Source organism: Castor canadensis, chromosome 3 (genome assembly GCF_047511655.1).
Source record: "Castor canadensis chromosome 3, mCasCan1.hap1v2, whole genome shotgun sequence".
NCBI classification, from domain to species: Eukaryota; Metazoa; Chordata; class Mammalia; order Rodentia; family Castoridae; genus Castor; species Castor canadensis.
The window spans coordinates 13,312,275-13,337,619 of record NC_133388.1 but is presented as its reverse complement, the minus strand read 5'-3'; the positions used below and the strand labels follow the sequence as shown (position 1 = coordinate 13,337,619).

The 25,345-nt window shown below is 43.2% G+C and overlaps 1 protein-coding gene across 1 annotated transcript in view; it reads left to right on the top strand.

The window, feature by feature from the left end:
• Positions 1 to 25,345, top strand: part of Ak7 (adenylate kinase 7) — a 60,747-nt gene that overhangs the window by 306 nt on the left and 35,096 nt on the right. The window contains exons 2-5 of the mRNA XM_020180988.2: positions 8,735 to 8,923; positions 10,667 to 10,775; positions 15,228 to 15,322; positions 25,137 to 25,247. Of these exons, the coding sequence (XP_020036577.2) occupies positions 8,735 to 8,923; positions 10,667 to 10,775; positions 15,228 to 15,322; positions 25,137 to 25,247 (504 nt within the window). The remainder of the gene's footprint in view (positions 1 to 8,734; positions 8,924 to 10,666; positions 10,776 to 15,227; positions 15,323 to 25,136; positions 25,248 to 25,345) is intronic.

The following is a 25,345-nucleotide window of genomic DNA, read 5'->3' as shown; positions in this document are numbered from 1 at the left end:
AGTAGTCCCACTTGGAAGCTCAGGTGTTTGGAGATTGCAGGTCCAGCCTTGGTTCCTATCCTTTTAAGTGTGGGGAAATGGAAGCTCAGAGGTAGGAAAGGGCTTGCTAAGATCATATAGAGAGTACCGGGCAGGACCTGGGGAAGGCACCGATGAAAAAAGAAGTCTGATCGCTATGTTATCCATAAAGCATTTTCATTCATCCGGTTTTTTTCACCATCTATCATGTGCCGGCCACGGTTTGGGACCCCAAGTTGCAGTAAACTTTCTCATCTTTGAACCAAGAAAATGAAGATAATCTAAAGGAGAGCCCACGGACCTTCATCTTGAATTGCTCACACACCAAAAGAAAGCCATGGCTGCATCATTTTCCCTGGGTAGAACCCATATGATTTGAATTGTCCCCTGGAGTGACACAGAAGTCTGACCTTATCCTGGGAAGACTTCTGTGAGACTAAGGATCACACTTCAAACAAGACAACCCTGCCTACACTAGGATAAGCCTACAGTGCATACCGTCTGCACTGGCTTGACAAACCAAGTGGCTTAAAACAACAGAATTGATTCTCCCATGGACTTGAAGGCCCAAGTCCAAAACCAATGTGTCAGCAGGGCTGGGTCCCACTCGAGCCTCTAGAGGAGACTCTGCCATATTTCTCTCCTGGCTTCAGCAATCACCAACCATTCTTGGTATCTCTTGACTATAGACCCATTGCTCCAGTCTCTGTCTTCTCCCTCACATGGGGTTCTCCCCTCTATCTGTGTCCAAATTTCCCTCTTCTAAGGCCCACCATAATCCCATAGGATTTCATCTTCACTTGATTTCGTCTGCAAAGACCCTATTTCCAAATTAGGCCACATTATACTAAAAGTCAAAAACAGAGGCTTAGGTGTATAATTTATACATAAAAAATATATGATGGTACTAGAGTTTTGAACTCAGAGCCTCATACTTGCTCTAGGCAGGCACTATACCATCTAAACCAAGCCCCCATCCCTTTTTGCTTTACTTACTTCAGGGATAGGGTCTCCCCTATTTTGCTCAGGCCAACCTAGACTGCTGTCCTCCTATTTATGCCTCCTACGTACCTGGGGTGACAGGCAAACACTACCATGCCCAGTTTACTGGTTGAGATGGAGTCTTGCTAACTTTTTTGATTGCACTGGCTGAAACAGTAATCCTCCTGATCTTTGCCTCCTGAGTAGCTGGAATTACAGGTATGGCCCACGGCTCCTGGCTAAAAATTACATATTTTGATATAGCATGTAACTGTATATATCTACTAGAAGAGACTCAAAACACACCATACATCTCCCAAATTACCAGAAAAGGTAAGAAAGAAGAGACAGTGAAAGGGCGCTGTTTCTTGCACTCCCTCCCTGCTGGAGCGAGGTTTTTTTCTCTCTTTGGTTATTACTGGACCTAACTGGGCGCGACTGGAGATTCAGAAAAGACACAGGATAGACAGACAGACAGTGGGGTCAGGTGTGTTGTACGCTCAGCTGGAGACGCCCAACCCTCATTGCGTCTCTTCTCTATCTTGATTCTTTAAGGCCTGTCTCCCTGCAGCTCTTTAAAATCTTGCTTCAAACCTCTTTCCTTAGGCCGCACTGTCCCATGCTTGCTCTCAGCTTATCTTTAGCTTAATCGCTCCAAAAGTCTTTTGCCCCAGGCTTGCACCGTCTCATCTCTCTTTAGCTCTCTCAAAGCCTCAGTGCTCAAACTTGCAAAAAGCCGCGCCTACAACCTGCGTATGCACAACTCTTGAAGTCTTGTCCTTAGACTTGCACGGTGCACTGTCCCGTGTTCTCTTTGGCTTTTCTTTAGCTTTCCTAAGGCCTCTGTATGATGTTCTTTCTCAGCTTTGCTTTCCAAAGCCTATGTTAAAGTTCTCGGTGCAGACTTTCTATCAGCCCCTCTTTAGCATTTTCCCTTTAGCAATTCTTTTTCCTTCCAAACGCTTCCCACACCAAAAAGCCCAAAGTAAAGCCCCCAAAGCGAAAAGCAGAAAGCAAATGCCACTCTTCCTCCTTCAGGGGTCTTTTATAGCAGCAAACAGGGTAGAGCAGGGGAGGGGTGTGACATTGCAACAGGAGAATCCTGTGTTCCTGCTTCTCTGAACACAGTTTAGGAGATGCAGCTGTCATGCCTTTCCCTGTTTCGTGGTGGCCAGGGGCTGTGCGTATCTTGGCCTACAGGTAAAAGCAATGAACTGCATCTCACCTTGCTTGTGTCCAGTTCTCATAGGCTTTAATCCGCTCCCCCGAAAGACAGGACACAAACAAAACTAAAACAATTTAGTAACAAAACTTTTTAAAGGAAGGAAGCATTAAAAAGACAGGTATAGCCAGGTGCAGGTGGCTATACCTGCAATCCTAGCTACTCAGGAGGAGGATCGTGGTTCAAAATCAGCCCAGGCAAATAGTTCACAAGACCCTATCTCAAAAACACCCTTCACAAAAAAAAGCTGGTGGAATGGTTTAAGATGTAGGCCCTGATTTCAAACCCTGGTTCCAAAAAGACAGGTATAGGCTGGGGAATAGTGCATGCTTAGAATGTACAAGGCTCTGGGTTCAATCCCCAGCAACATATCCCAAAAAAACATAGGTATAATGCAAGCTCATCTGTGTTTTTCAAAAAGGTAAGTATAGATAGAAAGAAAATGAGAGAGAGAGAGACATCATCTATACACAGAAAATGTCTCAAATGCTGCCCAAGACACTGTTAACTATCCTCACCTCTGAAGGACTGGTAGATCCATGAGCACCTATGACATGCCAGGCCCAAATCATCCACAAGGACCCTGCCCCTCCCAGAAGGACACATGCAATCATGCTCTGAATAAGGAAGCTATTTCAATGTGCAATAAGTACTCTGAGGGTGGGAAAGAGCAGTTTTGTGGAAGAGCTCTTATGAATGGTGCACTGATCTGACATTCTGAGACCAGAGTGGCTGGGGTGCCGTGGACCAACCAGGGCCAACTTCTCAGCAGGCATGGTGGGCACTGTCTGTGCCCAGAGCCCACAGACTTTCAGGCACCTGCAAAAGTAGGTGTCTAAATTTTAATTTATTTTAAAACCAGAAGGAAACAAATGAAATTTTATTGTCAAAAATGATGTTTGACTTCACAGCATGCAGTTATAAAAATTTTCGGTGGTACTGGGGTTTGCGCTCAGGGCTTTGTGCTTGCTAGACAAAATACAATTTTTAATACTTTTTATGAAGGAAGAGACCCACGAAGATCAGTCACAATGTGGCCATCCTTGGCTTCTAAACATTGACACATGTGGACAGCGCCCCATCAATACTTGTTGCATAAATCAATGAAGCAGAGTCACACACACAGAAGGCCAGCTGGCGTGTGGCCTCGCTCCGCAGTTTGGTTTATCTTCTAAATCCAACAGAAAGCTGGAGGAGTAATACTTTCATGATAAAACCTCTGCTTCTGGTATGCAGGGCTCTTTCTTAAAAGCTTTCAATAATGGAATTTTTCCAGTTAGTCTGTAATTAACCAGAGCCTCTCCTTCTCAAATTCTGGGTAACTGCTGCTAATCTGTACTAAGCAACCTGGAAATAGGACTAGGAAACACAAAAGAAAAGGAAGCTGTGTCTCTTGTTTTCGGTCTTACAGCTCAGTCGGACAATGCTGCTTCTCTGTCCCTGTGATCTTGGTCAGGTTAGCCATTGCTGGCCATCCATTTCTCCTCGGAGAAATGGGATGATAAGATTGAACGTGTATGTTTCAGATATAAGTGAAAATATATATCATGTACTTGAGAGAAGTATATTCCAATAAAGGGTTGACACTGAATGTTACATGCTAACTTGGATGCCTTTTTACCAAAACAAGTGTTTGGTTGTTTTTGTTAGGTTTTTGTTCCCAAGGTATGGTAATGTCATGATTTATTTATATTTTATAAAATATAAATAAACTTATATATCATAAATGATTATTGAAGTCTCAAACCCACCAGAAGGGGGAAACCTGGGCTGTGTGGTTCCGAAGTATAATCTGGGTTATAAAGCACCAGTAGTGTTTCTCAAAGACCCTTGAGGGACACAAGTGAAGGAAGCTGGTAAAGGGGAAGACCTGTGAGGAAACCAGACAGGTTTATCTCATGGTTGAGATAAATGACAGTCCCTCAAGATCTAGTTCCTTATGAGAAAATGACCATAGTACCTATTGTCTATGAGACAGGAGAAATGAGGATTAAAGTGAAATCAATATGGGAAGTGGTCATGACGTCAGGGCCCCATTGAAACAGAGGGATGAGCCAGGCATGGTAGTAGACACCTGTAACCCCAGTATTCCTGTAATCCAAGTATTTGGGAGGGTGAGGCAGGAAGATGAAGAGCTCAAGGCTAGCCTGGGCTAGGTAGGAAGACCATTTCAAAAAAACATACCAGCCAGGCATCGGTGGCTCTTGCCTATAATCCTAGCTACTCAGAGGGCAGAGATCAGGAGGATCACAGTTCAAAGCCAGCCCAGGCAAATAGTTTGCAAGACCCTATCTCAAAAAACCCTTCATGAAATTAGGGCTGGTGAGTGGCTCAAGGTGAAGGCCATGACTTCAAGCCTCAGTACCAGAAAAAAAAAAATCAAAAATAATTATTTACATATGTAAATGAAATTCTTTCTTTCTTTTTTTTTTTCTTCACTTTTTTTGTGGTACTTGGAATTGAACTCAGGGCCTGGCACTGGCAAGGCAAGTGCTCTACCACTTGAGCCACATCCCAAGTCAAAATTGAAACTGGTTTGGTTTTTTTTTTTTCTTTTTTCTTTCTTTTCTAGAGAATCTGGCTTCTATTTTTGCACTTGAGCCCTGTCAGCCTCATAAATGAAACTGTTAAACAGCAAATAGGCCACTCCCAAAGATAGCTTCTATATTAAACAAGAAAAGAAACAGGGCTGGAGGCATGGCTCAAGTGGTAGAATGCATGCCTAAACCCTCAGCAATGCCAAAAAAGAGAAAGAAATTTGCCCAGTTTCATTTTTATTTTTAGACTTTTCATCACTGTGACAGAATACCTGACAAAAACAATGTAAGGAAGAAAAGACTTATTTGGGCTCCTGATTTCAGAGGTTTCAGTCCATAGTCTTGGATCTGTTGATTCTGGGCTGGGGGCGACACAGAACATGGTGGCAGGAACATGTGGCAGAGTATATATTCACTGCATGGTGGAAAGCAGAGGGCGAAGGGCCTCGGACAAAATCTAGCTCCCAAGGACACATGATGACCTACTTCCTCCAACTAGGCCCACATTTAAAGCTTCCAGAACCTCCCAAAATAACACCACCAGCTGGGAACCAACCCTTGAATACGTGAGTCTTTTGAGGGGGACACTTCTTATCTAAACCATACCAATTCTGGTCCACTATTTGAGTAGCTACGGTCCACCTGTGGCCATTGAACACTTCGATAGGACTGGAGAAGTGCCGTAAGTGTGAATGCACATTGAATTTCAAAGACGTGGCATTTGTAAAAAGGATGTCATATGTCTCAATAATAGTTATAGGGACTCAGTGGTAGAGAACTTACCTAGTATGCATGAGGCCCTGGGTTTGATTCCCAGCACCACAAAAAATAATTTTTATATTGATTACATATTAAATTGATAATATTTTGGATATGTTGGATTAAGTAAAACACTGAGAGCTAGAGATATAGCTCAGGAGTAGAGCACTTGCCTACCCATGCTTAAGGATCTGCATTTGATCCCCAGCACTAAAGAAAAAAAACTAAAATTTTTATTTCATCTGTTCCTTTTTACTTTCTAAATTTTTTTAATGTGGCTATTAGAACAATTGAAGTACCAAAATGGCTCATATTACATTGCTATATTTCAATTGAGCAAGACAAATCTTCCCTAGAGCCCTGGGGAAATGCCCTTCAACAAGCGGCTTGTACCACGTGCCAGTGGCTCACGCTTGTAATCCTAACTACTCAGGAGGTAGAGATCAGGAGAATTTCAGTTCAGGCAAATAGTTTGGGAGACTCTATCTTGGAAAAACCCATCACAAAAAAGGGCTGGTGGAGTGGCTAGAGGTCTAGGCCCTGAGTTCAAATCCTAGACTGCAAAAACAAAAAAAACCCAGCGATTGTTTGAGCTCACTGACTCTAAAAAAAGCTCCTGTCTGATGCCCACTATCTCCACTCCTATTCAACATAGTACTGGAATTCCTAGCCAGAGCAATTAGTCAAGAAGAAGGAATAAAAGGAATACAAATAGGTAAAGAAACTTTCAAAATATCCCTATTTGCAGACAACATGATCCTATACCTTAAAGACCCAAAAAACTCTACTCAGAAGCTTCTAGACATCATCAATAACTATAGCAAGGTAGCAGGATATAAAATCAACATAGAAAAATCATTAGCATTTCTATACACTAACAATGAGCAAACTGAAAAAGAATGTATGAAAACAATTCCATTTACAATAGCCTTAAAAAAACTCAAATACCTAGGTGTAAACCTAACAAAAGATGTGAAAGACCTCTACAAGGAAAACTATACACTTCTGAAGAAAGAGATTGAGGAAGACTATAGAAAGTGGAGAGATCTCCCATGCTCATGGATTGGTAGAATCAACATAGTAAAAATGTCGATACTCCCCAAAGTAATCTACATGTTTAATGCAATTCCCATCAAAATTCCAATGACATTCATTAAAGAGATTGAAAAATCTACTGTTAAATATATATGGAAACACAAGAGGCCACGAATAGCCAAGGCAATACTCAGTCAAAAGAACTATGCAGGAGGTATCACAATACCTGACTTCAAACTATATTACAAAGCAATAACAATAAAAACAGCATGGTACTGGCACAAAAACAGACATGAAGACCAGTGGAACAGAATAGAGGATCCAGATATGAAGCCACACAACTATAAGCAACTTATCTTTGACAAAGGAGCTAAAAATATACGATGGAGAAATAGCAGCCTCTTCAACAAAAACTGCTGGGAAAACTGGTTAGCAGTCTGCAAAAAACTGAAACTAGATCCATGTATATCACCCTATACCAAGATTAACTCAAAATGGATCAAGGATCTTAATATCAGACCCCAAACTCTTAAGTTGATACAAGAAAGAGTAGGAAATACTCTGGAGTTAGTAGGTACAGGTAAGAACTTTCTCAATGAAACCCCAGCAGCACAGCAACTAAGAGATAGCATAGATAAATGGGACCTCATAAAGCTAAAAAGCTTCTGTTCATCAAAAGAAATGGTCTCTAAACTGAAGAGAACACCCATAGAGTGGGAGAAAATATTTGCCAACTATACATCAGACAAAGGACTGATAACCAGAATATACAGGGAACTTAAAAAACTAAATTCTCCCAAAACTAATGAACCAATAAAGAAATGGGCAAGTGAACTAAACAGAACTTTCTCAAAAGAAGAAATTCAAATGGCCAGAAAACACATGAAAAAATGCTCACCATCTCTAGCAATAAAGGAAATGCAAATTAAAACCACGCTAAGATTCCACCTCACCCCTGTTAGAATAGCCATCATCAGCAACACCACCAACAACAGGTGTTGGCGAGGATGCGGGGAAAAAGGAACCCTCTTACACTGTTGGTGGGAATGTAGACTAGTACAACCACTCTGGAAAAAAATTTGGAGGCTACTTAAAAAGCTGGACATCGATCTACCATTTGATCCAGCAATACCACTCTTGGGGATATACCCAAAAGACTGTTACTCCAGAGGCACCTGCACATCCATGTTTATTGCGGCACTATTCACAATAGCCAAGTTATGGAAACAGCCAAGATGCCCCAGCACTGACAAATGGATTAAGAAAATGTGGTATCTATACACAATGGAATTTTATGCAGCCATGAAGAAGAACGAAATGTTATCATTCGCTGGTAAGTGGATGGAATTGGAGAACATCATTCTGAGTGAGGTTAGCCTGGCTCAAAAAACCAAAAATCGTATGTTCTCCCTCATATGTGGACATTAGATCAAGGGCAAACACAACAATGGGATTGGACTTTGAGCACATGATAAAAGCAAGAACACACAAGGGAGGGGTGAGGATAGGTAAGACACCTAAAAAACTAGCTAGCATTTGTTGCCCTTAATGCAGAGAAACTAAAGCAGATACCTTAAAGCAACTGAGGCCAATAGGAAAAGGGGAACAGGAACTAGAGAAAAGGTTAGATCAAAAAGAATTAACCTAGAAGGTAACACACACGCACAGGAAATCAATGTGAGTCAATGCCCTGTATAGCTATCCTTATCTCAACCAGCAAAAACCCTTGTTCCTTCCTATTATTGCTTATACTCTCTCTACAACAAAATTAGAGATAAGGGCAAAATAGTTTCTGCTGGGTATTGAGGGGGTGGGGGGGAGAGGGAGAGGGCGGAGTGGGTGGTAAGGGAGGGGGTGGGGGCAGGGGGGAGAAATGAACCAAGCCTTGTATGCACATATGAATAATAAAAGAAAAATGAAAAAAAAAGCTCCTGTCTATAAAACGGGGATTCATAGAAGTACCCACTTCACTGTGCTGTTGTGGGAATTAAATCAACCTAAATGAGATGGAAGTGTACCAGGCATTTGCTTTGCTCTCGTGGCCCCCAGAGAGCCTTCCATAAACATTCATGTTTAGAATAATTGGCTCTTTCTAAACTTTGACTACCTAATCATTTAGAACTTGTTGGCTGTCCTTGCTCTAATCTACGCTTAGATTTGAGAAATTTCTGTTTTCTTGCAGTTTCTTTCTAACTGTATAGTTGGGGCTTCCCTTGAAGAAATTACAGAAGAAGAAGAAGAGGAAGATGAAACAAAGTCAGCTGGCCGAGAAGCCTCATCTCCTAAACCCAAGGAGGGCACCTTCCAGATTGTGGGCACCCTGTCCCAGCCCGAGAGCCCCCGGCCTGACTTCGCTGTGGAGACCTACTCAGTAAGGCTACATGGCTTTTCCTAGTAGACAAAGGGAAGCCTGACTTCCTTTCCGGTGCCTTTCTGATGTGTTACTACTCTTGCTTCTCGTTCCCTGTCTTCTGCAGGCAGGGGCAGGCAGGGCTGGGGGTGCAGCTTTCTCCTATAAGAGAGATTAACCATGTTTTCTCCACTTTAAATTCTGGGCCAAAGCAAATCATTTAAATTAGACATTCTTGGAAGGGATGAATCAAATTCAGATGTTCAGACTCCTAAAATTCTCCTCTATTCTATGCTTGAAGTGTATTCTGCCTGATGTTACCTAGGAAGACTCTGAGCCAAGGCAGGCACCATCCATGAAAGAGGAATGCCCTTGGTAATGAACCGCTCATGTGTGCCTTATTGACAGTGCTGCCTCCACATGACAAATTCTACACAGCCCTCACCCTAAGGCACTTAAACACCCCTAGAAGGGGTGGCCATCTTCTCCTCCCAGGCTATCCCCTCTCTCCACCTGTCTGTGACTCTTGGAACCCTACCACGCAGCTCCGCACATGCTGTCTCTGGACAGCCTTCCTCCTCCCTCACCCAACCAGCCTTGCTCACCCTTCAAGATGTAACTCAGTACCTCACAAATGTGCCCAATTACTGTGTATCGATTAAAAAGTAATACGTTAAAAACTATTACTGTGACTTTCATCATGAACTCACTCTCCACCAAAGCTGAAAACTAAAGGCCACTGTGGGCTCCTTTCCTCGCCTTCCAGACCCCAATGGTCATGGGATCTTCAGCCTATTTCTGAGGGTTCTAGAACCATGTTTCCTTTCCAGTCTCACTGCCATTTGCACTGGTTCAGGTTGCCATCATTTGTCACTATTCACTGGAACTTGAACTTGACTCAGTGAATGCCCGTTGAGCACCCCAAGGATCCACAGATGAACACAAAGCTCACTGCCCATTAGGGACTCCACAGCAGAACTGTGAACACAAGGACAGAGGGGTGCACATGGCAGCACCCTGAGTACTCTGGAGGGACAAGTAACATTTCTAAGTCTTATCTACGGAGCCAGGCAAATGAAGCAGCAAAACCCTCCCTGCCAAACAGGCCAAGGCCCTTAAGCCCCTCTGATCTGTAAGCCTGGAGCCTCCCTCTGCACTCAGTCCTGCAGACAGCCCTCCTCAGGGAACTGTGGTCCAGTGGTGGAGCTGAGGCTCGGTAACCAAAGTTACTTTTGTCGAATGCGAGATCTGTACATTCTGCACATCAAATGTTTCTGTATTTTTAAAAAGATTCCCAACTGTCAAGCAAAATAGGTTACCTTGCATCCTCTGAGAGAACAGACTCATTCCATCATCAGGATTCTGAAATAATCCGGATTAATGGCTTATCAGAATTCTAAGTGATTCATGATACATATTGCTCAATTGTCTTGTCTGGAGTTGAAGCTCATTTGTTTTAAATGTCTCACTCATTTTCCCCCAGTGCATTCTAATTCTTTCCCCTGAGCTGCAGTTTGAACAGCAGGCAGATATAGTACCTAAAATCATTTTGCAATTTTTGATCATCTGTTCCAGGCTATTTTCACAAACTTCTTTTTTGCATGAAAACTACACACAGAAGAGAGTCAAAATTTCATTTTAAAGAGAAGTCCTCTGCACACATTTCCTATGGGACTCGTCTCATCTGGAAGACGCCATTCTGTGTAAATATTAAGGTTACCTTGCTTGCCTATTGTTGCAAATGGCTGTCACTCTTCCTTTCAGAACATCTCTCGAGAAGACCTTCTCTCACATCTGCTGGAGTGTGATGTCACCATTTACAACATCACAGAGAGCCCACAGCAAGTGGAGGAAGCCGTATGGGCAGTCTCCGGTCAGTGAGGAGCACTTTCTTATCTCCAGAAGCGATGTTTTTTTTAACTGACGTGTGTGTGTGTGTGTGTGTGTGTGTGTGTGTGTGTGTGTGTGTGTTTGATTCTGAGGTTCCAATCTAAGGCCTCCAGCATGCTAGGCAATCACAGTTCCACTGAGCTATACCTCCAGCCCCTAATTGACAGTTCATAATTTTTGTTCAGCTATTTCATCTAAAAGCCATAGAAAAACTGGTCTGAAACTTACCTGAAGTATAAAATCCATGCTAAGGAATAAGCCTGGGGCTACTCTTCTGGGTGTTTTGCTGTGCCTTGTTGGTTGGTTGTTTGGAAATTAGGTCTCAGCATATAGCCCAGGGTGGCCTCAAACTCACGAACTTCCTACCTTAGCCTCCTGAATGCTGCGATTCCAAGTGTGCACCACCACACCTGGCTAGATACTTCTAAAGAATGGATTTTTTTTTTTTTTGGCAGTACTGGGGTTTGGACTCAGAGCCTCACACTTCCTAAGCAAGTGCTCTACCACTTGAGCCACACCGCCAGCCTAGAATGGAATATCTTTAATTGCCAAAAGAAATGAAACAATAAATTTCAGAAGTCCACCTTGGCTCATTCAACAGACACTGCTTTCAGCAATGGGGTTGAGTGGATTGGGGTGATACAAGGTACAATTTGGAGAGCTTTACACCCTCACAGGTTACAGCCTCACAGATTAAGATCACCCAGGAACCTTAGCAGAAGACAGAGGGCAACAGCAGCTACCAAGAAAGGAACCCATGAGAGCCATGTGACACCAAGAGGACTTGATTCAATTCAGCAAATGCTCCCTGGTGGCAAAGGACAGGGGGTGGGGGGGAGGGAGAAGGCTTGGATTTTGCAAAAGCTTTGAAAAGCATGATGGACTTCAGAGAACAAGGTGGAGTGTTGCAATTTGCTCCTTTTTGCTTCATCCTCATTAAGTCTGAAGCAAAGGTGAAAGCAACTCATTTGAATAGTTATTCTAGACCAGGACAGCCCCCAAAGACAAACAGCACCTTACAAGTCAAAGCCTTCGAACTTTTTGTTTTAGGAAGATTAGATGGGGTCCAAAACTTTTTTCTGTGAAGAGCTACATAATACATTTGATTCTGAGAGTCAAGTACTCTGCTATGATAGGAGAAAAGCAGCATAAACAATGTGTAAACAAATGGACTGAGTATCAATAAAACTTTATTTATAAAACCAGCAGTATTTTGCTAGTCCTTGGATTAGATCAACAGCAAAGTTACGTTTTGGCTTAAATTCAGAGAAGTGGAGTGGAGCCTCAGGACTGACTATGCCATATCAAGAGATGACAGGACAATACTGCCTGTGGGTATGGGGATTCCTCAGGGGTCGCTTGACTTCTCTGTGCCTAAATTTCATCCAGTCAGACACAAGTCAAAAACATGAACAAAGATTAAAGACAAAAAAAAATGAACCCTTTGGAGGCAGAACTTGTTTAAAGTCAACTTTCTGCATTTCATCCCTTTGTACTACCTAAAGCAATCATCTGAGCAAATGTTTCCTGAGCACTTATTTTGTGCCAGGTTTTGAAAATTGAGTTTTCTTCTAACATATACTCATACTTTAAAATTTTAAACATTTTTTCCATAGTAAAACCCAGACATGTTTTGAAGATTAAAAAGCAGAGTAGGGCTTAGAATACCGAGAAGTAATTCCCTCCATTTCTTTTGTACTCCATCCTCATTTCCCAAAAGTGACCTCCTTTAACCCAGTCTTAATTTAATACACAAAACTGCCTATCTGAGGCTGAGGGTGTAGCTCAGTGATAGAGGCTTCCCTAGCCTGCTATGGCCTTGGGTTTCCCACCCAGCCTACAACCCCCCAAAAAAGCCTAAATAGATGGACATTGAGTGTGAATTTGAGACCCAACCATTCACTTCCTGCAGTGACAGGTGAGTGTCAGTTCTTTTGCAGGCCTGCCCAAGGCCACTCCAGGAACACTAATCAGTTCTTACAACTTGATATTCTATTTCCTTTCATGAGCCTTAAATTCAGAATTGTCTTACCACTTTCTCTATTCTAATAAAGAGCTTTACACAATTAAGAAAATTTCTCTTCTCTATTTGGAGAAAAGGTTTTGAGACATAGGGTGTTTGTGTGTGAGCAAGTATAGCCAGAGACCCTTTGGTTGGTCAGTGGAGTCACCTGGGGGCCACAGAGTGGGTGGGACCAGGGAGAACAGGGTAGAGACTTTGTCAGTCCTAATATACATTCTTAGATTTTGTTTTGTATTACTTTTTAATAGGGCTTTATTAAGTCATTTTTAAATGTTTTAGAATTCTTCTACTTTGCCTTTCTTGGGCACTATAAAAGGAAGGCAAGATGGCACAGGAAAAAGGAATAAATTACTAGAGCTGAGGAGAAAGCTTTCATATATATGAATAAAGGGTGTGTTCAGAAGGGGAGCACACAGATCATTTTAGACCCATTATAAATATCACAGATAAAAAAGGATGACCCAGTTAGAGGTCCTCGAAGTGTGCCATGTACTCAAAATAGGCCAGTGCAAAGCACAGCAGGTCAGAAAGGTTATCAGAGCACAATTAATTGAAGAGGCACTTTTTGTTATTGGTATAAATAAAGAAACCAAAATTAACAAAGAAACTAAAATTAACATATGAAGTTGGGATGAACACAGGAACATCATGTTCTTGGGCTTAATTCAATAGTGCTTTTTCATTTTAGGTAGAAATGAAATGAAATTAGGTAGAAATGTTGTTATTGTTGTTTTGGCAGGACTGGGGTTTGAACTCAGGGCTCCCTACTTACAAAGCAGGCACTCTACTGCTTGGGCCACAGCACCAGTCCATTTTGCTCTGGTTATCTTAGAAATGGGGGTCTCTTGAACTATTTGCCTGGGCTGGCCTCAAACCTCGATCCTCTCCATCTCAGCCTCCCAAGTAGCTAGGATGGCAGGGATGAGCCACCAGTGCCCAGCAGAATCCATGGATTTTTAGAGTTAGGATGTCAGCATTTCGTTGTTGTGTTGTCATTTAGAGAATCACCTCTTGAGATTAACAATGTACCATGAACCTCTGACAACTTAATTAGACTTTATTTTGTAGCTTAGGCCCTTGTCTAGAAAATCATACGACATGAAGAAGATATTAGTGGAGTCACTTTTCGGATGCATTCAAGGAGACTGAGTGCGTAAATGGGTGACAAACCCTTTGGAAGTCAAATCAGCCCTGCTTTCTGTGCATGGCTGTCCCAATCGGTAGGGAAATACCAAATCATACAGATTGTTCGTAACTGGGCATTCCTGCCAATCTATGCTGACCACCACAGCCCTCAGCCCCCAAGGCACAGACTGTGCTCCCCACAAGGAGGTGGAGTGGGAGGGGTGGGCATATTCCAGATTACTTCCTTTCCCGGAGGCCCAAGCTAGGCAGGGCTGCAGCCCCAGTACCCAAATAGTTCCATTTTCCCTACAGCTAGCGAGATGCAGTGGGGAGAGCAAGCCCATCTGCCCCATCCCTTCCCTCTGTGATTCTGAGAAAATGGTATCTCAGTTTCCCCATCTGTAAACAATATATTAGTACCTGACTCATCATGGTGGCAAATTCAATAAGCCCCATGAATTGTTCCTTTGCTTGTCAACCAAGGTTATTCCTATCACCAGCCAAGCAAAGAACAATTCTGGGAAAAAAAAAAAAAAGTTCTGACTTGTCCTAAATTTAATTACAAAGGCAGGAGAGCAGAGGGGGAAAGAGATTAAGGGAAAGCAATCAGTTAGAGCTACTGGCCAAACCCAAGAAAAGACTGTTCAGTGTTCCTGAATAAATGTTACAACCTTGACTTACAACCCGTGGGAGCAGACCCTAATGTGCACTGCCTCCTGTTTATACATCAGCTTTAAACTGCTAGCCCCAGCTAGTCCAGAGCAACGAGGACTCCTAATGAACTCTGTCCTTGACCCCAAGTTTTCCCTGCTTAGCACTATTCTGACCATCTTTATTCATAACCAATGTAACAATCCATGTTGTCTTTCCCCAAATTGTCATACACAAATGCTCTTAGCGCTTAGGTTCAGTGGACATGGTTCCAACTACTCTGTAGCCTTGTGGCTGGTAGTCATGGAACTTCTCCAAGGACCTGGTCCTTTTCTGGCTGGCATTTGCAATGGCTTGATAAACGCTTGTATTTCAGAGTTGGTCTCAAAGCTTTGGTTTAACTGCACACAGCTACAGGGCACGGAATACGAAGGACTGAATTTCTGACCTGAGCCCAGAAGTGGTCAGGTGATCGCAGGGTCAGGTGAACACTGGTGGGAAGGGGACATGGAGGCCTCAGAGGTGAGGCCACCCTGGTGTTGAACCGTAAGCCCCACTGGTAACTAACAGCCCACATGATTTCAAAACCAAGTTCTGAGTGGATCCAAATAACTGCTCTGCTTTTTGGCCCAACAGCACTGAATGAAGAAGTCAGCCATTTTGAAAAGCGAAAGATATTTATTTTATTATCGACCATGATGACTTGGGCTCGATCCAAACCTCTGGACCCTGTAAGTAGAACATGAGTTTTCCTTTATAGAAAATGATACATTCTTACACTCCCAAGCCCCATCTATAGGCACTCACCAGCGCTCCTTGCCTCTTAAGCCCATCCAACTTCTAAGAGATTTCATTGTTTCATGGAACAACAAGGATTTTAAAATGATACCTATTAAACTACAGTCATGTGCCACAGAACAAGGTTTTGGTCAATATGATAGTGGTCCCAGCGGTTATAATGGAGCTGAAAAATTTGTGTCAGCGAGTGTCATTGAAGCCCTCAAAAGATCAAAGCTGATGTATTATATATGTGCTTGTTGTGAGCTGGTATAACAAAATTCATGTTTGCCTAAGGAACGAAAGTGTGGCACATACATCAGGTGCAGTGCATAGCACTTGGTAATGAAGATGAATAGCTATGTTGCTGGTTTGTGCATTTATTGTACTGTACTTTCTATCATGTGCACTTCAACTTTTTTTTGTGGTATCAGGGTTTGAACTCAGGGCTTTGTGCTTGGATGGTCTACCACTTGAGCTACACCTCCAGTCCTTTTTGCTTCAGTTGCTATCGGGTTTCAGTTTTTGCCTGGGATAGCCTGGATCTCAATCCTTCTATTTATGACAGGTGTGCCCCACCCTTCCTGCCCCCAGCTTTTGGTTGAGATAGGGGTCTCAGTAACTTTTTGCCTGCACTGGACTTAAACTGAGATCCTCCCGATCTTTACCTCTTGAAGAGCTAGGATTACAGGCATGAGCCACTGTGCCAAGCTCCAACTCTTTTTTTTTACGCTCACTGTAAAGCAGTGTGCCATGTTACAGAGGCAGCAGCCTCACACATCTTGTGTTTACCACACCTCTTAATCACATCACTCTCTCTTGTGCTCAATTTGATCTCGTGTTGTGTAGCTCACATGACCCTACCTGTAGAAAACCCACTGCTAAAGGGGGTGAAATGATCGACATGGAAAGAAAACTGAGAGTGACAAAGGACTATGAAAAGGGAATCAGAGGCTCCTGCTTGACAGTCAGGCATGCCCCTTCCACCACAGCCATGATCTTGAACAAGAACAAGGTGAAAGAAGCTGTTAAAGGAGCTGAAATTCTGGAAGAGCCCATCTCTGATATGGAGGAACTTCTTACAACCTGGAGGAAGACCAGCCCAGAAGTGTCTGCCTCTCAGCACCACGGCCACCCCAGCCAAAGCAAAGTTTATGTGTGACATTGGAAGACAAGGCTACAATGCTGAATTTTCTGCTAGCTATAGGTGGGTAAATGAGTGAAGAATTGTTATTTGGTATGTAATGTGACAGTGAGTGGTGAATCTGCAAATGCTGATGTGAAGGCAGCTGAAGAACTTTTGAAAAAAACTGCATAACCTGACTGTGGGAGACTGCCATTTGCCAAAGCAAATCTGGCAAAGCCATCCAGCAGAGCAGCAGCCATCCAGGCATGTGTAAGTTCACTATGGTGCTCGTGCAACAATGAAATCAAGTATGCGTGCATTTCTCAGACCGATTCTCTGTCCTTAAATAACAATGACTGTAAGCAGAATGGCTCAAGTGGTAGAGTGCCTGCCTAGCAAATGTGAGGCCCCGAGTTCAAACCCCAGTACTGCCTATATATATATATATATATATATATATATATATATAGAGAGAGAGAGAGAGAGAGAGAGAGAGAGAGAGAGAGAGAAACAATGACTATATAACAATATTTGGTTATCACTTATGCTTTTTATTTTAAAACTATTGAAAGAGGGCCAGTGCCAGCAACTCACTCCTGAAATCCTAGCTACTTAAGAAGTGGCTATCAGGAGGATTGTGGTTCAAGCCCAGAATAGGCAAAAAGTCTGTGAAATCCCACCTCAACAGAAAAACCTGGGCCTCTGTATTCATGCCTGTCATCCCAGCTACTGTGAGAAGGGTGATGGTCCAGGTCAGCCCAGGCAAAAAGCAAGACCCTACCTCAAAAATAACCAAAGCAGCCAGGCACCAGTGGCTTATACCTGTAATTCTAGCTACTCAGGAGGCGGAGATCAGGAGGATCAAGGTTGGAGGACAGCCCAGACAAATAGTTTGCAAGACCCTATCTTAAAAATATCCAACACAATTAAATGGCTAGTGGAGTGGCTCAAGTGGTAAAGTGCCTGCCTAGCAAGCTTGAGGCCCTAGTGCTGACAAAAATCAGAGCAAAATAGAAGGACTGGAGGCATGGCTCCAGCAGTAGCGCACCTGCCTAGCAAGTGTGAAGCCCTGAGTTCAAACCCCAGTACTACCAAAAAAAAAAAAAGAAAGAGTATTATTTTATCTTATTTTTGGTTTTGTTTCAGGGAGCCATGCCTCCTGCCTCTGTGCTTGGTTTCTTTTAAAAATGGAGTCTCACTTGTTGTGCATGTTGATCTTGGAACTCCTGGGCTCATGTGATTCTCCTGCCTCAGCCTCCCCAATAGCAGAGACTACATAGGTGGATGCACTGCACCAAGCATTAAGAGTTCTTTTAGATTTATTTACAACTATGATTTTGTGACATACTTCTTGTGCATACATTAAAAGGAAATGTAAGCAAAGTACACTGGTTATAATATTCTTAAAACTTCTTCACAGCCAGAGCTCTTCTCTGAATCACACCTATTCTGTCTTTTTTCCACACAAGAGCACAGTGTAAGATCTGCTATACCACTTAGTTTAGATACTTTCCTATAAAGTGCGTGGGCATTACAGCCCAAAAATTTTGGACAATGCTTCACACACATGCTTCCAACATTGTTCTCTCTCTCTCTCTCTTGGTTTGAGATAGGGTCTTGCCATGTAACCCAGGCTGGCCTTGAACTCATATTCCTTCTGCCTCAGCCTCCTACTGCTGGGATTGCAGACCCAGCTTCAAGTCCTTGTAAAGTTTAGCACTATTCTATTTGGTTGCCACCACCTCAAGATAGAAGCAAAGTCATTTTATTCCTGTTATCGTTCCTTCCCTCAGAGTGTCTAGTTAAATGTCCCTACAGAATAACATCGGCCCACTGGCCTGCTGACCACGGTGGTGGCATTCTGACTAATGGTGCTCGATGACTGAACCAAAACGGACATTTTTTGCATCATGTAATTGGTAAGTCCCAAAGTGGCAACTCAGGCACAGCTGGCTCTAGAGGCGTAAACAATGCACTCAGAGTTCACGAACTCTCCTTCTCTCACCTTTTGCTCCTTTCCCTCGCTGAATGAATCCCTCCTCTAATAAGCTGTCTGTTCCCCTGACTCCCAGCAGCTGTCATCCTGGGTCCCACTTTGATGGATCTTAGGTTAAGGGTCTAACCTTGAACCATTCATTGTGGTCAGGGGAATGTCATGCTCTTTGCCAGACCTGGGATCGTATAACCCACTCCAGGCCAGGGATGGTCAGCTCCCTGAACCACAAAGACTGAGAATGGAGAAGAGCTGGTCCCTAGAGACTAGAGGGAAATGGCCCCTGTGTTGGCTCTTAGGTCGTTTGGCACACCCCACCCTCACAACAGTTTTAATTGGATTTCCCTAGTGGCTAATGATGACTTTAAAAGTCATGTTTATTACGGTATAATCTGCACATAGTAAAATTAACCATTTTTACCATATAGCTCTATGGGTTTTGACAAATGCATAATTATGCAACCACCACAATAATCAAAATATAGAAAATTTTGCCTGATGTGGTGGTACACATCTGTAATCCCAACAATCAAGAGACTGAGGTAGGACGATCTTGAGTTTGAGGCCAGCTTGGCCTATATATCAAGATCCTGTCTAAATAAATAAATAAATAGAACATTTCCATCACACCTTCTCCCAAATTCTCTTTCTCACCACACAAAAAGCCAATTTCAATTAGGTTACATAATTAAAAGAAAAAAGTAAAACTTTAACTGTTAAAGTTACAGAATTTGTAGGGAATGATTTCACAAACAAGACTAATAATTATAAATATTTGAAGAATTGAAAAATTCGGCTATAATAAGATTAATGAAGTATTTGTGAATAAAGTGATAGTGTCTGAAACTTGTTTTAAAAGAATCCAAGGAGGGCTGGGGGCATGGCTGCAGTGGTAGACTGCCTGCCTAGCAAGCATGAAACAATCTAATGAGATGAGGGCATAGGTGGGGGTATAGATGCAAAGAATGGCTATAAGAAACAAACACGCTTGTCCCCAACAAGTCTAATTGAAGGGGATGTGGCAGAAGAAGATCGTGATGTCCATTTGAGCTGGATTTGGTTTTGGCGGGACTGGGGTTCGAACTCAGGACTTCACACTTGCAAAGCAGACACTGTACCACTTGAGCCACACCTCCAGTCCCTGGCATCTGTTTGAAAGCAGGGTGAGCTGAGCAGAAGTCTTGGGTGCAAGTAGAAGAATCCAGTTGGAGATAGCTTAACCAGAAAGAGGAAGTTTTATAAAGAGAACTGATTTACGTAATCCATGGACAGCGCTGCCACTGGGCTCAGGGATTGGTAAATCCTCTCCACCTTCTTTGCTCTTCTCTGCTCCCATCTTCTTGTCACTGTCCCAGGACATGGTAACAGTTGAGGAAACGAGTTCTAAGTAAAGCAGAAGTGACCTAAGTTAGAAAAAAATCACTGTAAACTTATGACTTCAGAAAGCTGTGTCTTCTACTGTCATACAAAGTGACCCCACAGCAGCCTGACTGACATCCAGAGTAACTCCAGAACGCTGAAAGTTACATTCCATCCCTTGAGTCAGCAAAAGTCTGGAAAAGCCTGCAACATACTGTTGATGCTACAGAGCCAAGGTATTTTCAGAGCTGTCCTGGGCAGTGCCCAGAAGACAAAGACAGCTCCCCACTAGCAGCTGTGAGAAGCTGAGCGTCACACGAACAGCCATGTGCTGAATGTTTTCCGTCTGCCACTCCAGATCCACCCTATCTCCTCTTCACCTGCTCTGACCCTGTAGCCTAGATCAGCAAGCTTCCTGGTCCTCTGCTCCCAACGTGGTCTGGCCAATGCGGGGGAAGGGTACAAGAACCAAAAAGAATGAGGTCAGAGTGTCTATACCCAGTTTTGTTCTGTTGCTGGTGGTGGGCTGTTGCTGGCGGTCAGGCCCCCAGCTTTGTCTCTCGCTCTAATTATCATTTGCTCTCTTGATACTTTTGGACCTAGGAGTGATCCAGAGCATCTTGCTCCTGGCTCTGGTTATGTGGTTTCCCTACATCCCAAATTACCCACTTGGAGTAAGCTATTTCTTTCCTGCTAGGCCCTTGCTGATAAGCTGTGGTTCATCAGAATCAGAGGTTGTGGAAAGTCTCGCCGCCACCCTGCCATTCAGGAAAGTGAGTGCTAGGTGAATGTAGACACTGCTGGCCTCCTGCCTGGCAGCCCCATGCTGGCCTCCAAGCCAGCAGAGCTTTGATTTGCCCAGATGTCCACACTGCCCACACACCCAGGGAAGGGAGACTGTCCCTGGCACCAGGGGAACATCCTGATTGATTCACACCAGCCATCATGGTCCCTCTCTTGTCAACCATTGGCTGAGGGGTAGGCACATAATCCAATTCTGGGGGTTGAGGATGTGAAACCCACCCTTCCCCTCAAAAATATAGAATGTCTTGAACATAGTGGAAATGTATTTCTTGCTCAATGTGAAATGAGCAGTTGATGACTGAGTAAGCCTCTCAAATCTGACTTGAGATCCGAGCTCCTGCTGGATGTCCCGACTACTTCCAGAGCACACTGCCTTAAGCCATGGAGGGGTCGTGGGAAGCTTTACAGACCAGAACTGGAGGTGGTGCTCATCCCTTCTACAAATGCCTGCATAATCCCCAATCACATGACCACAGCTGCTGCAAGGGTCCTGGATGTGTAGTCCAGCTATGTGCCAGGAAACCAGCACAGTCCAGTCTACACAGAGGAAAGCTGGATAGGGGCTCTGGGATTGGCTCATCCTGACAGAGACTTCGGGAAGACGCTGTCAGGGCTGGATGTGAAGCTTGGAGCTCCTGCCACCAGTCTTACCCTGAGCCTGCAGAGGAGGGGACAGTCATGCACAGGGAGAGGTGGAGCTAAGAGGGCATCAGAAAAGCAGAGCTGCCAGCCCATGGTGCCAAAGCCACCCTATGGAAGTGAGCTAATGAATTCCCCTGGGGTTTCTGCCATTGACGTTAGCTTTTATGTTACTTGTAGCCAAAAATACTGAAATGCTACAATGAGTTTTGATACAGAAGAAGGGTAAATGTAATCAAATATTTTCATTTTTACTAATTTTAATAAATAACAAAAAAATATGTTTTTTCCTGTAGTATTATCTGTTTTGTTTGAGACAGGGTCTCCCTATGTAGTCCAGGCTGGCCTCAAACTCAAGATCCTCCTTTTCTGCTTGTCAACTGCTACGTCCACAGGTGTGGGCCACCATACCTGGCCCCCTACCTGTTTTAAAAGTCTAGCCAGCTCCAGTGGCTCACACTTGTAATCCTAGCTACTGTGGAGACAGACATCAGGAGAAATGAGGTTTGAAGTCATCCTGCTTAGCAAACATGAGGCCCTGAGTTCAAACCCCAATAACACCAAAAAAAAAAAAATGGAGTCCTATTTTGGTCTGGAAATGGTGGTTCATAACTCTAATGGCAGCTACTTGAGAGCCGTGGCCTTTTCCAGTAAGTCTTGGCTGCTGCAAGGTCCCACTAGAAGGGAACTTTATCTCTCTCAAGGAGATTTCCCTGGGACAGAAAAAATCCCATAGGAAACCATAGATGAGGCATTAATTCAGACTCTTGCCCACCCAGTTTGCATTTATGATGCTGATAAAAACGAGCTACTGAAGAAGGAGAACGTGACTCAAAGAAATCTAGACAATTTTTTTTTTTATATTACTGGGGTAGGATTATAGGTGTGAGTCACTGGTGCCTGGTTAGACGTTTAAAACAGATAGGGGGCCGGGTGTGGTGGCCTATGCCTGTAAACTCAGCACTTGGCAAGCAGAAGCAGGAGATCTTGAATTTGAGGCCAGCCTGAACTACATAGGAAGACCCTGTCTCAAAGAAAACAGATAAATATTGCAGAAGAAAACATATTTACTCACACACACAGAGCAAGAACATAGCTAGGAAACCAGAGGTTACCTTGACTCAACCAAAATAATCCAGACTGACAGGCTTTGGTTGTCAGCTCAGAAAGACAAGAAAGATACACTTGAGCTGAGTACAGTGGTGCTCTTCTGTAGCCCCTACTCAGGAGGCTGAGGCAGGAGGATCACTTGAGCCCTAAACAAATTAAAAATATACTGTATTTATTGTTGTTGTGATGAATGAAATTTGAGGACTATAGATATGCAGCCCAAGCACCAGTAGCAAAGGATCCTAACACACAACCAAGTCTCTGTTCCAAGAAGGAATTAAGGAACGACAGCTCTGAACCTAGGACCCTGGGTGGTTGGAGTTTCTAGGCTTCAATGCAGCTGGCCAAAGAGCTTGATTTCCCTTTTCTTTAGGGAAAACCTCTGGTCAGGGCTCCTTGCAGTCCATCTTATAAAATGTGACCATTTAGATTGAGGTCACGGAGACTAAAAGTGGGGCAAATCCTGGAGGAGCAAGCTGGCCACCATGTCCGTGTAGCCAGGGCTATGAAGCTGCCAACCTCAGTTCATCAAAAGGCAAAGCTTATCCCGCTGTTTCTAGAAGCCAAGTTAACAGCTAAAAAACGCACATAACACGGGATGTGGCTCAAGTAGCAGAGCACATACCTGGCAAATGTGAGGCCCTAAATTCAAACCCCAGTCCTGCAAAAACAAAACAAAAGCAAAAATGAAAAATATATATTACATACAAGGACACCCAGTTAAATGAGAATTTCAGAAGTGAATAATGTTTAGCATAAATATTCTTTTAGTTTAAGTATTGAAGGATACCTACACTAAAAACTCATTTACTGCCAGGCACCCGTGGCTACACCTGTAATCCTAGCTACTCAGGAGGCAAAGATCAGGAGGATCACAGTTCAAAGCCAGCCCAGGCAAGTAACTCCTGAGACCCTATCTCAAAAATACCCAACACATAAAAGGGCTGGTGGAGTGGCTCAAAGAGTAGGCCCTGAATTCAAACCCCAGTACAGCAAAACAAAACTCATTTACTTGTTTATCTGAAATTCAAATTTAACAGGATGTTTTGTATTTTATCTGCCAATCGTCTCGTGAGCCACTGGACAGACATGTTTAAAAGAACAGCTAACCATACCATGTGTATTCACAAGTATCTACTATGTCCACAGAATTGAGGTGGGCAAACCTGAACTTCCCCTCAAAAATTCATCCTCTCTCTTTTCCCAAGGGCATCCACATCACTGCAGTTGCTCTCGCCTCACTCCTTTCCATCCTTCATAAATGTATCAGATACAAAAATGTATCAGACGCCCATCTAGTTCCCTTTGTATCCATGGCAACTTTCTAACCCGAGCTTTAGCCATCAGCTCCCTGGACTGCTAAAATAGCTCTCATCGTCCTTCCAATCCATTCTCCACAACACAGCCCAAGAGCCTACGAAACTGTAATTCAGAGCCTGGCACCGGTGGCTCACGCCTGTAATCCTAGCTACTCAGGAGGCAGTTCGAAGGATCTGCCAGGCAAATAGTTTGTGAGACCCTATCTCAAAAAAAAAAATCCATCACAAAAAAGTGTTGGTGGAGTGGCTCAAGGTGTAGGTCCTGAGTTCAAACCCCAATATTGCAAAAAAAAAAAAAAGATTGAAGTTGGTTGTGGTGGGATGCAGAGGCAGGAGGATCATGAGTTCAAGTCCAGCCTGGACTAGAATTCACAGTTGGAGAAATGCATGCAGACAATCATCATCCTGAAAACTGCAAAAGCTTGTGTGGCAGCAGCCAGCATGAGGTTCACCCTGTGAAAGGCAGCTAGATAGATACTGTGGGACGGATGACACCACAAATTGCAATAAATTTCTGTGAACCATCAGAAAACCAGAAAGACCAGGGTAGCTTTAAAGCCCCGTTCCCACAAGGACCTCTTCACGTGGATGGGGGCGGGAAGCGCGCTCTGTCATGGCTCTCAGTTTTCATCATTCTCCAGGAAGTTCTCAGCCACATTCCTCTGCAGGTGAAAGAGTTGTGGAGCCTGAATGTGATGCACAGCTCAGTGGACTGTCAGAAATATTTTCCAGAGGTTAGGGCTGAGTGGCTCGGTGATAGGACACTTGTCTGGCACATCTGAGGCCCTGGGTTCCATTCCCAGCACCACAAAGAAAACAAACAACAAATTTAAGGAAAGAAATGGCTTATTGAACACCTTTATGGAATCACAGTGACAACTTGCCACTTTTAGAAAATAAGATATTTAAATTTTAATTTTGTTATATTAAGTTTAAATTATAAAATTTGTTTAGCTAAAAGCATTTTCAAGAAAATTAAATCACTATTAAACAGCAGTGTTTTTTTTAAATGATATTTTCATTTTAACTGTCACATAATAATTGCATCTACTAATGAGTATATTTTCTTTTTTTTTAAACTTTTTTTTTTGGTGATTCTAGGATTTGAACTCAGGGCTTCACAGGTGCTTTACCATTTGAGCCACTCCGCCAGCCCATACAGTATGTTCTCAATGCATGTATTCACTGTGTAATGAACAGAGCAGGGTAATTGCACATTTATCATTTCTCCGTGTTGGGAATGTTCAAAGTCCTCTCTACCAGCTATTTTGAAATATATAATTAATTGTTGCCAGTCACAGTTATCCTATAGCTGAGCAGCTGTTTTAAGCTTTACCTGAACTTACAGGAAGAAGCCTCTGCCTTAGAAGTTTTACACAGATCTAATGCATCAGGTCCACACCTTCTCTCCCTTGCAGGATGATTCCGAGGTTCCATTTACAGAAGAGGATTACCGCAGAAGAAAGAATCACCCTAATTTTCTGGACCACATCAATGCTGAAAAAATGGTTCTCAAAGTTGGAAAAAATGTAAGTCTGGGGTCTTAGAACATTTGGGGTAGTAAAAGTTCCTTCTGAGGCTCTGTATATTGGCCTCTTTCTCCTCATCTGTTCTTACTCAACCCTGG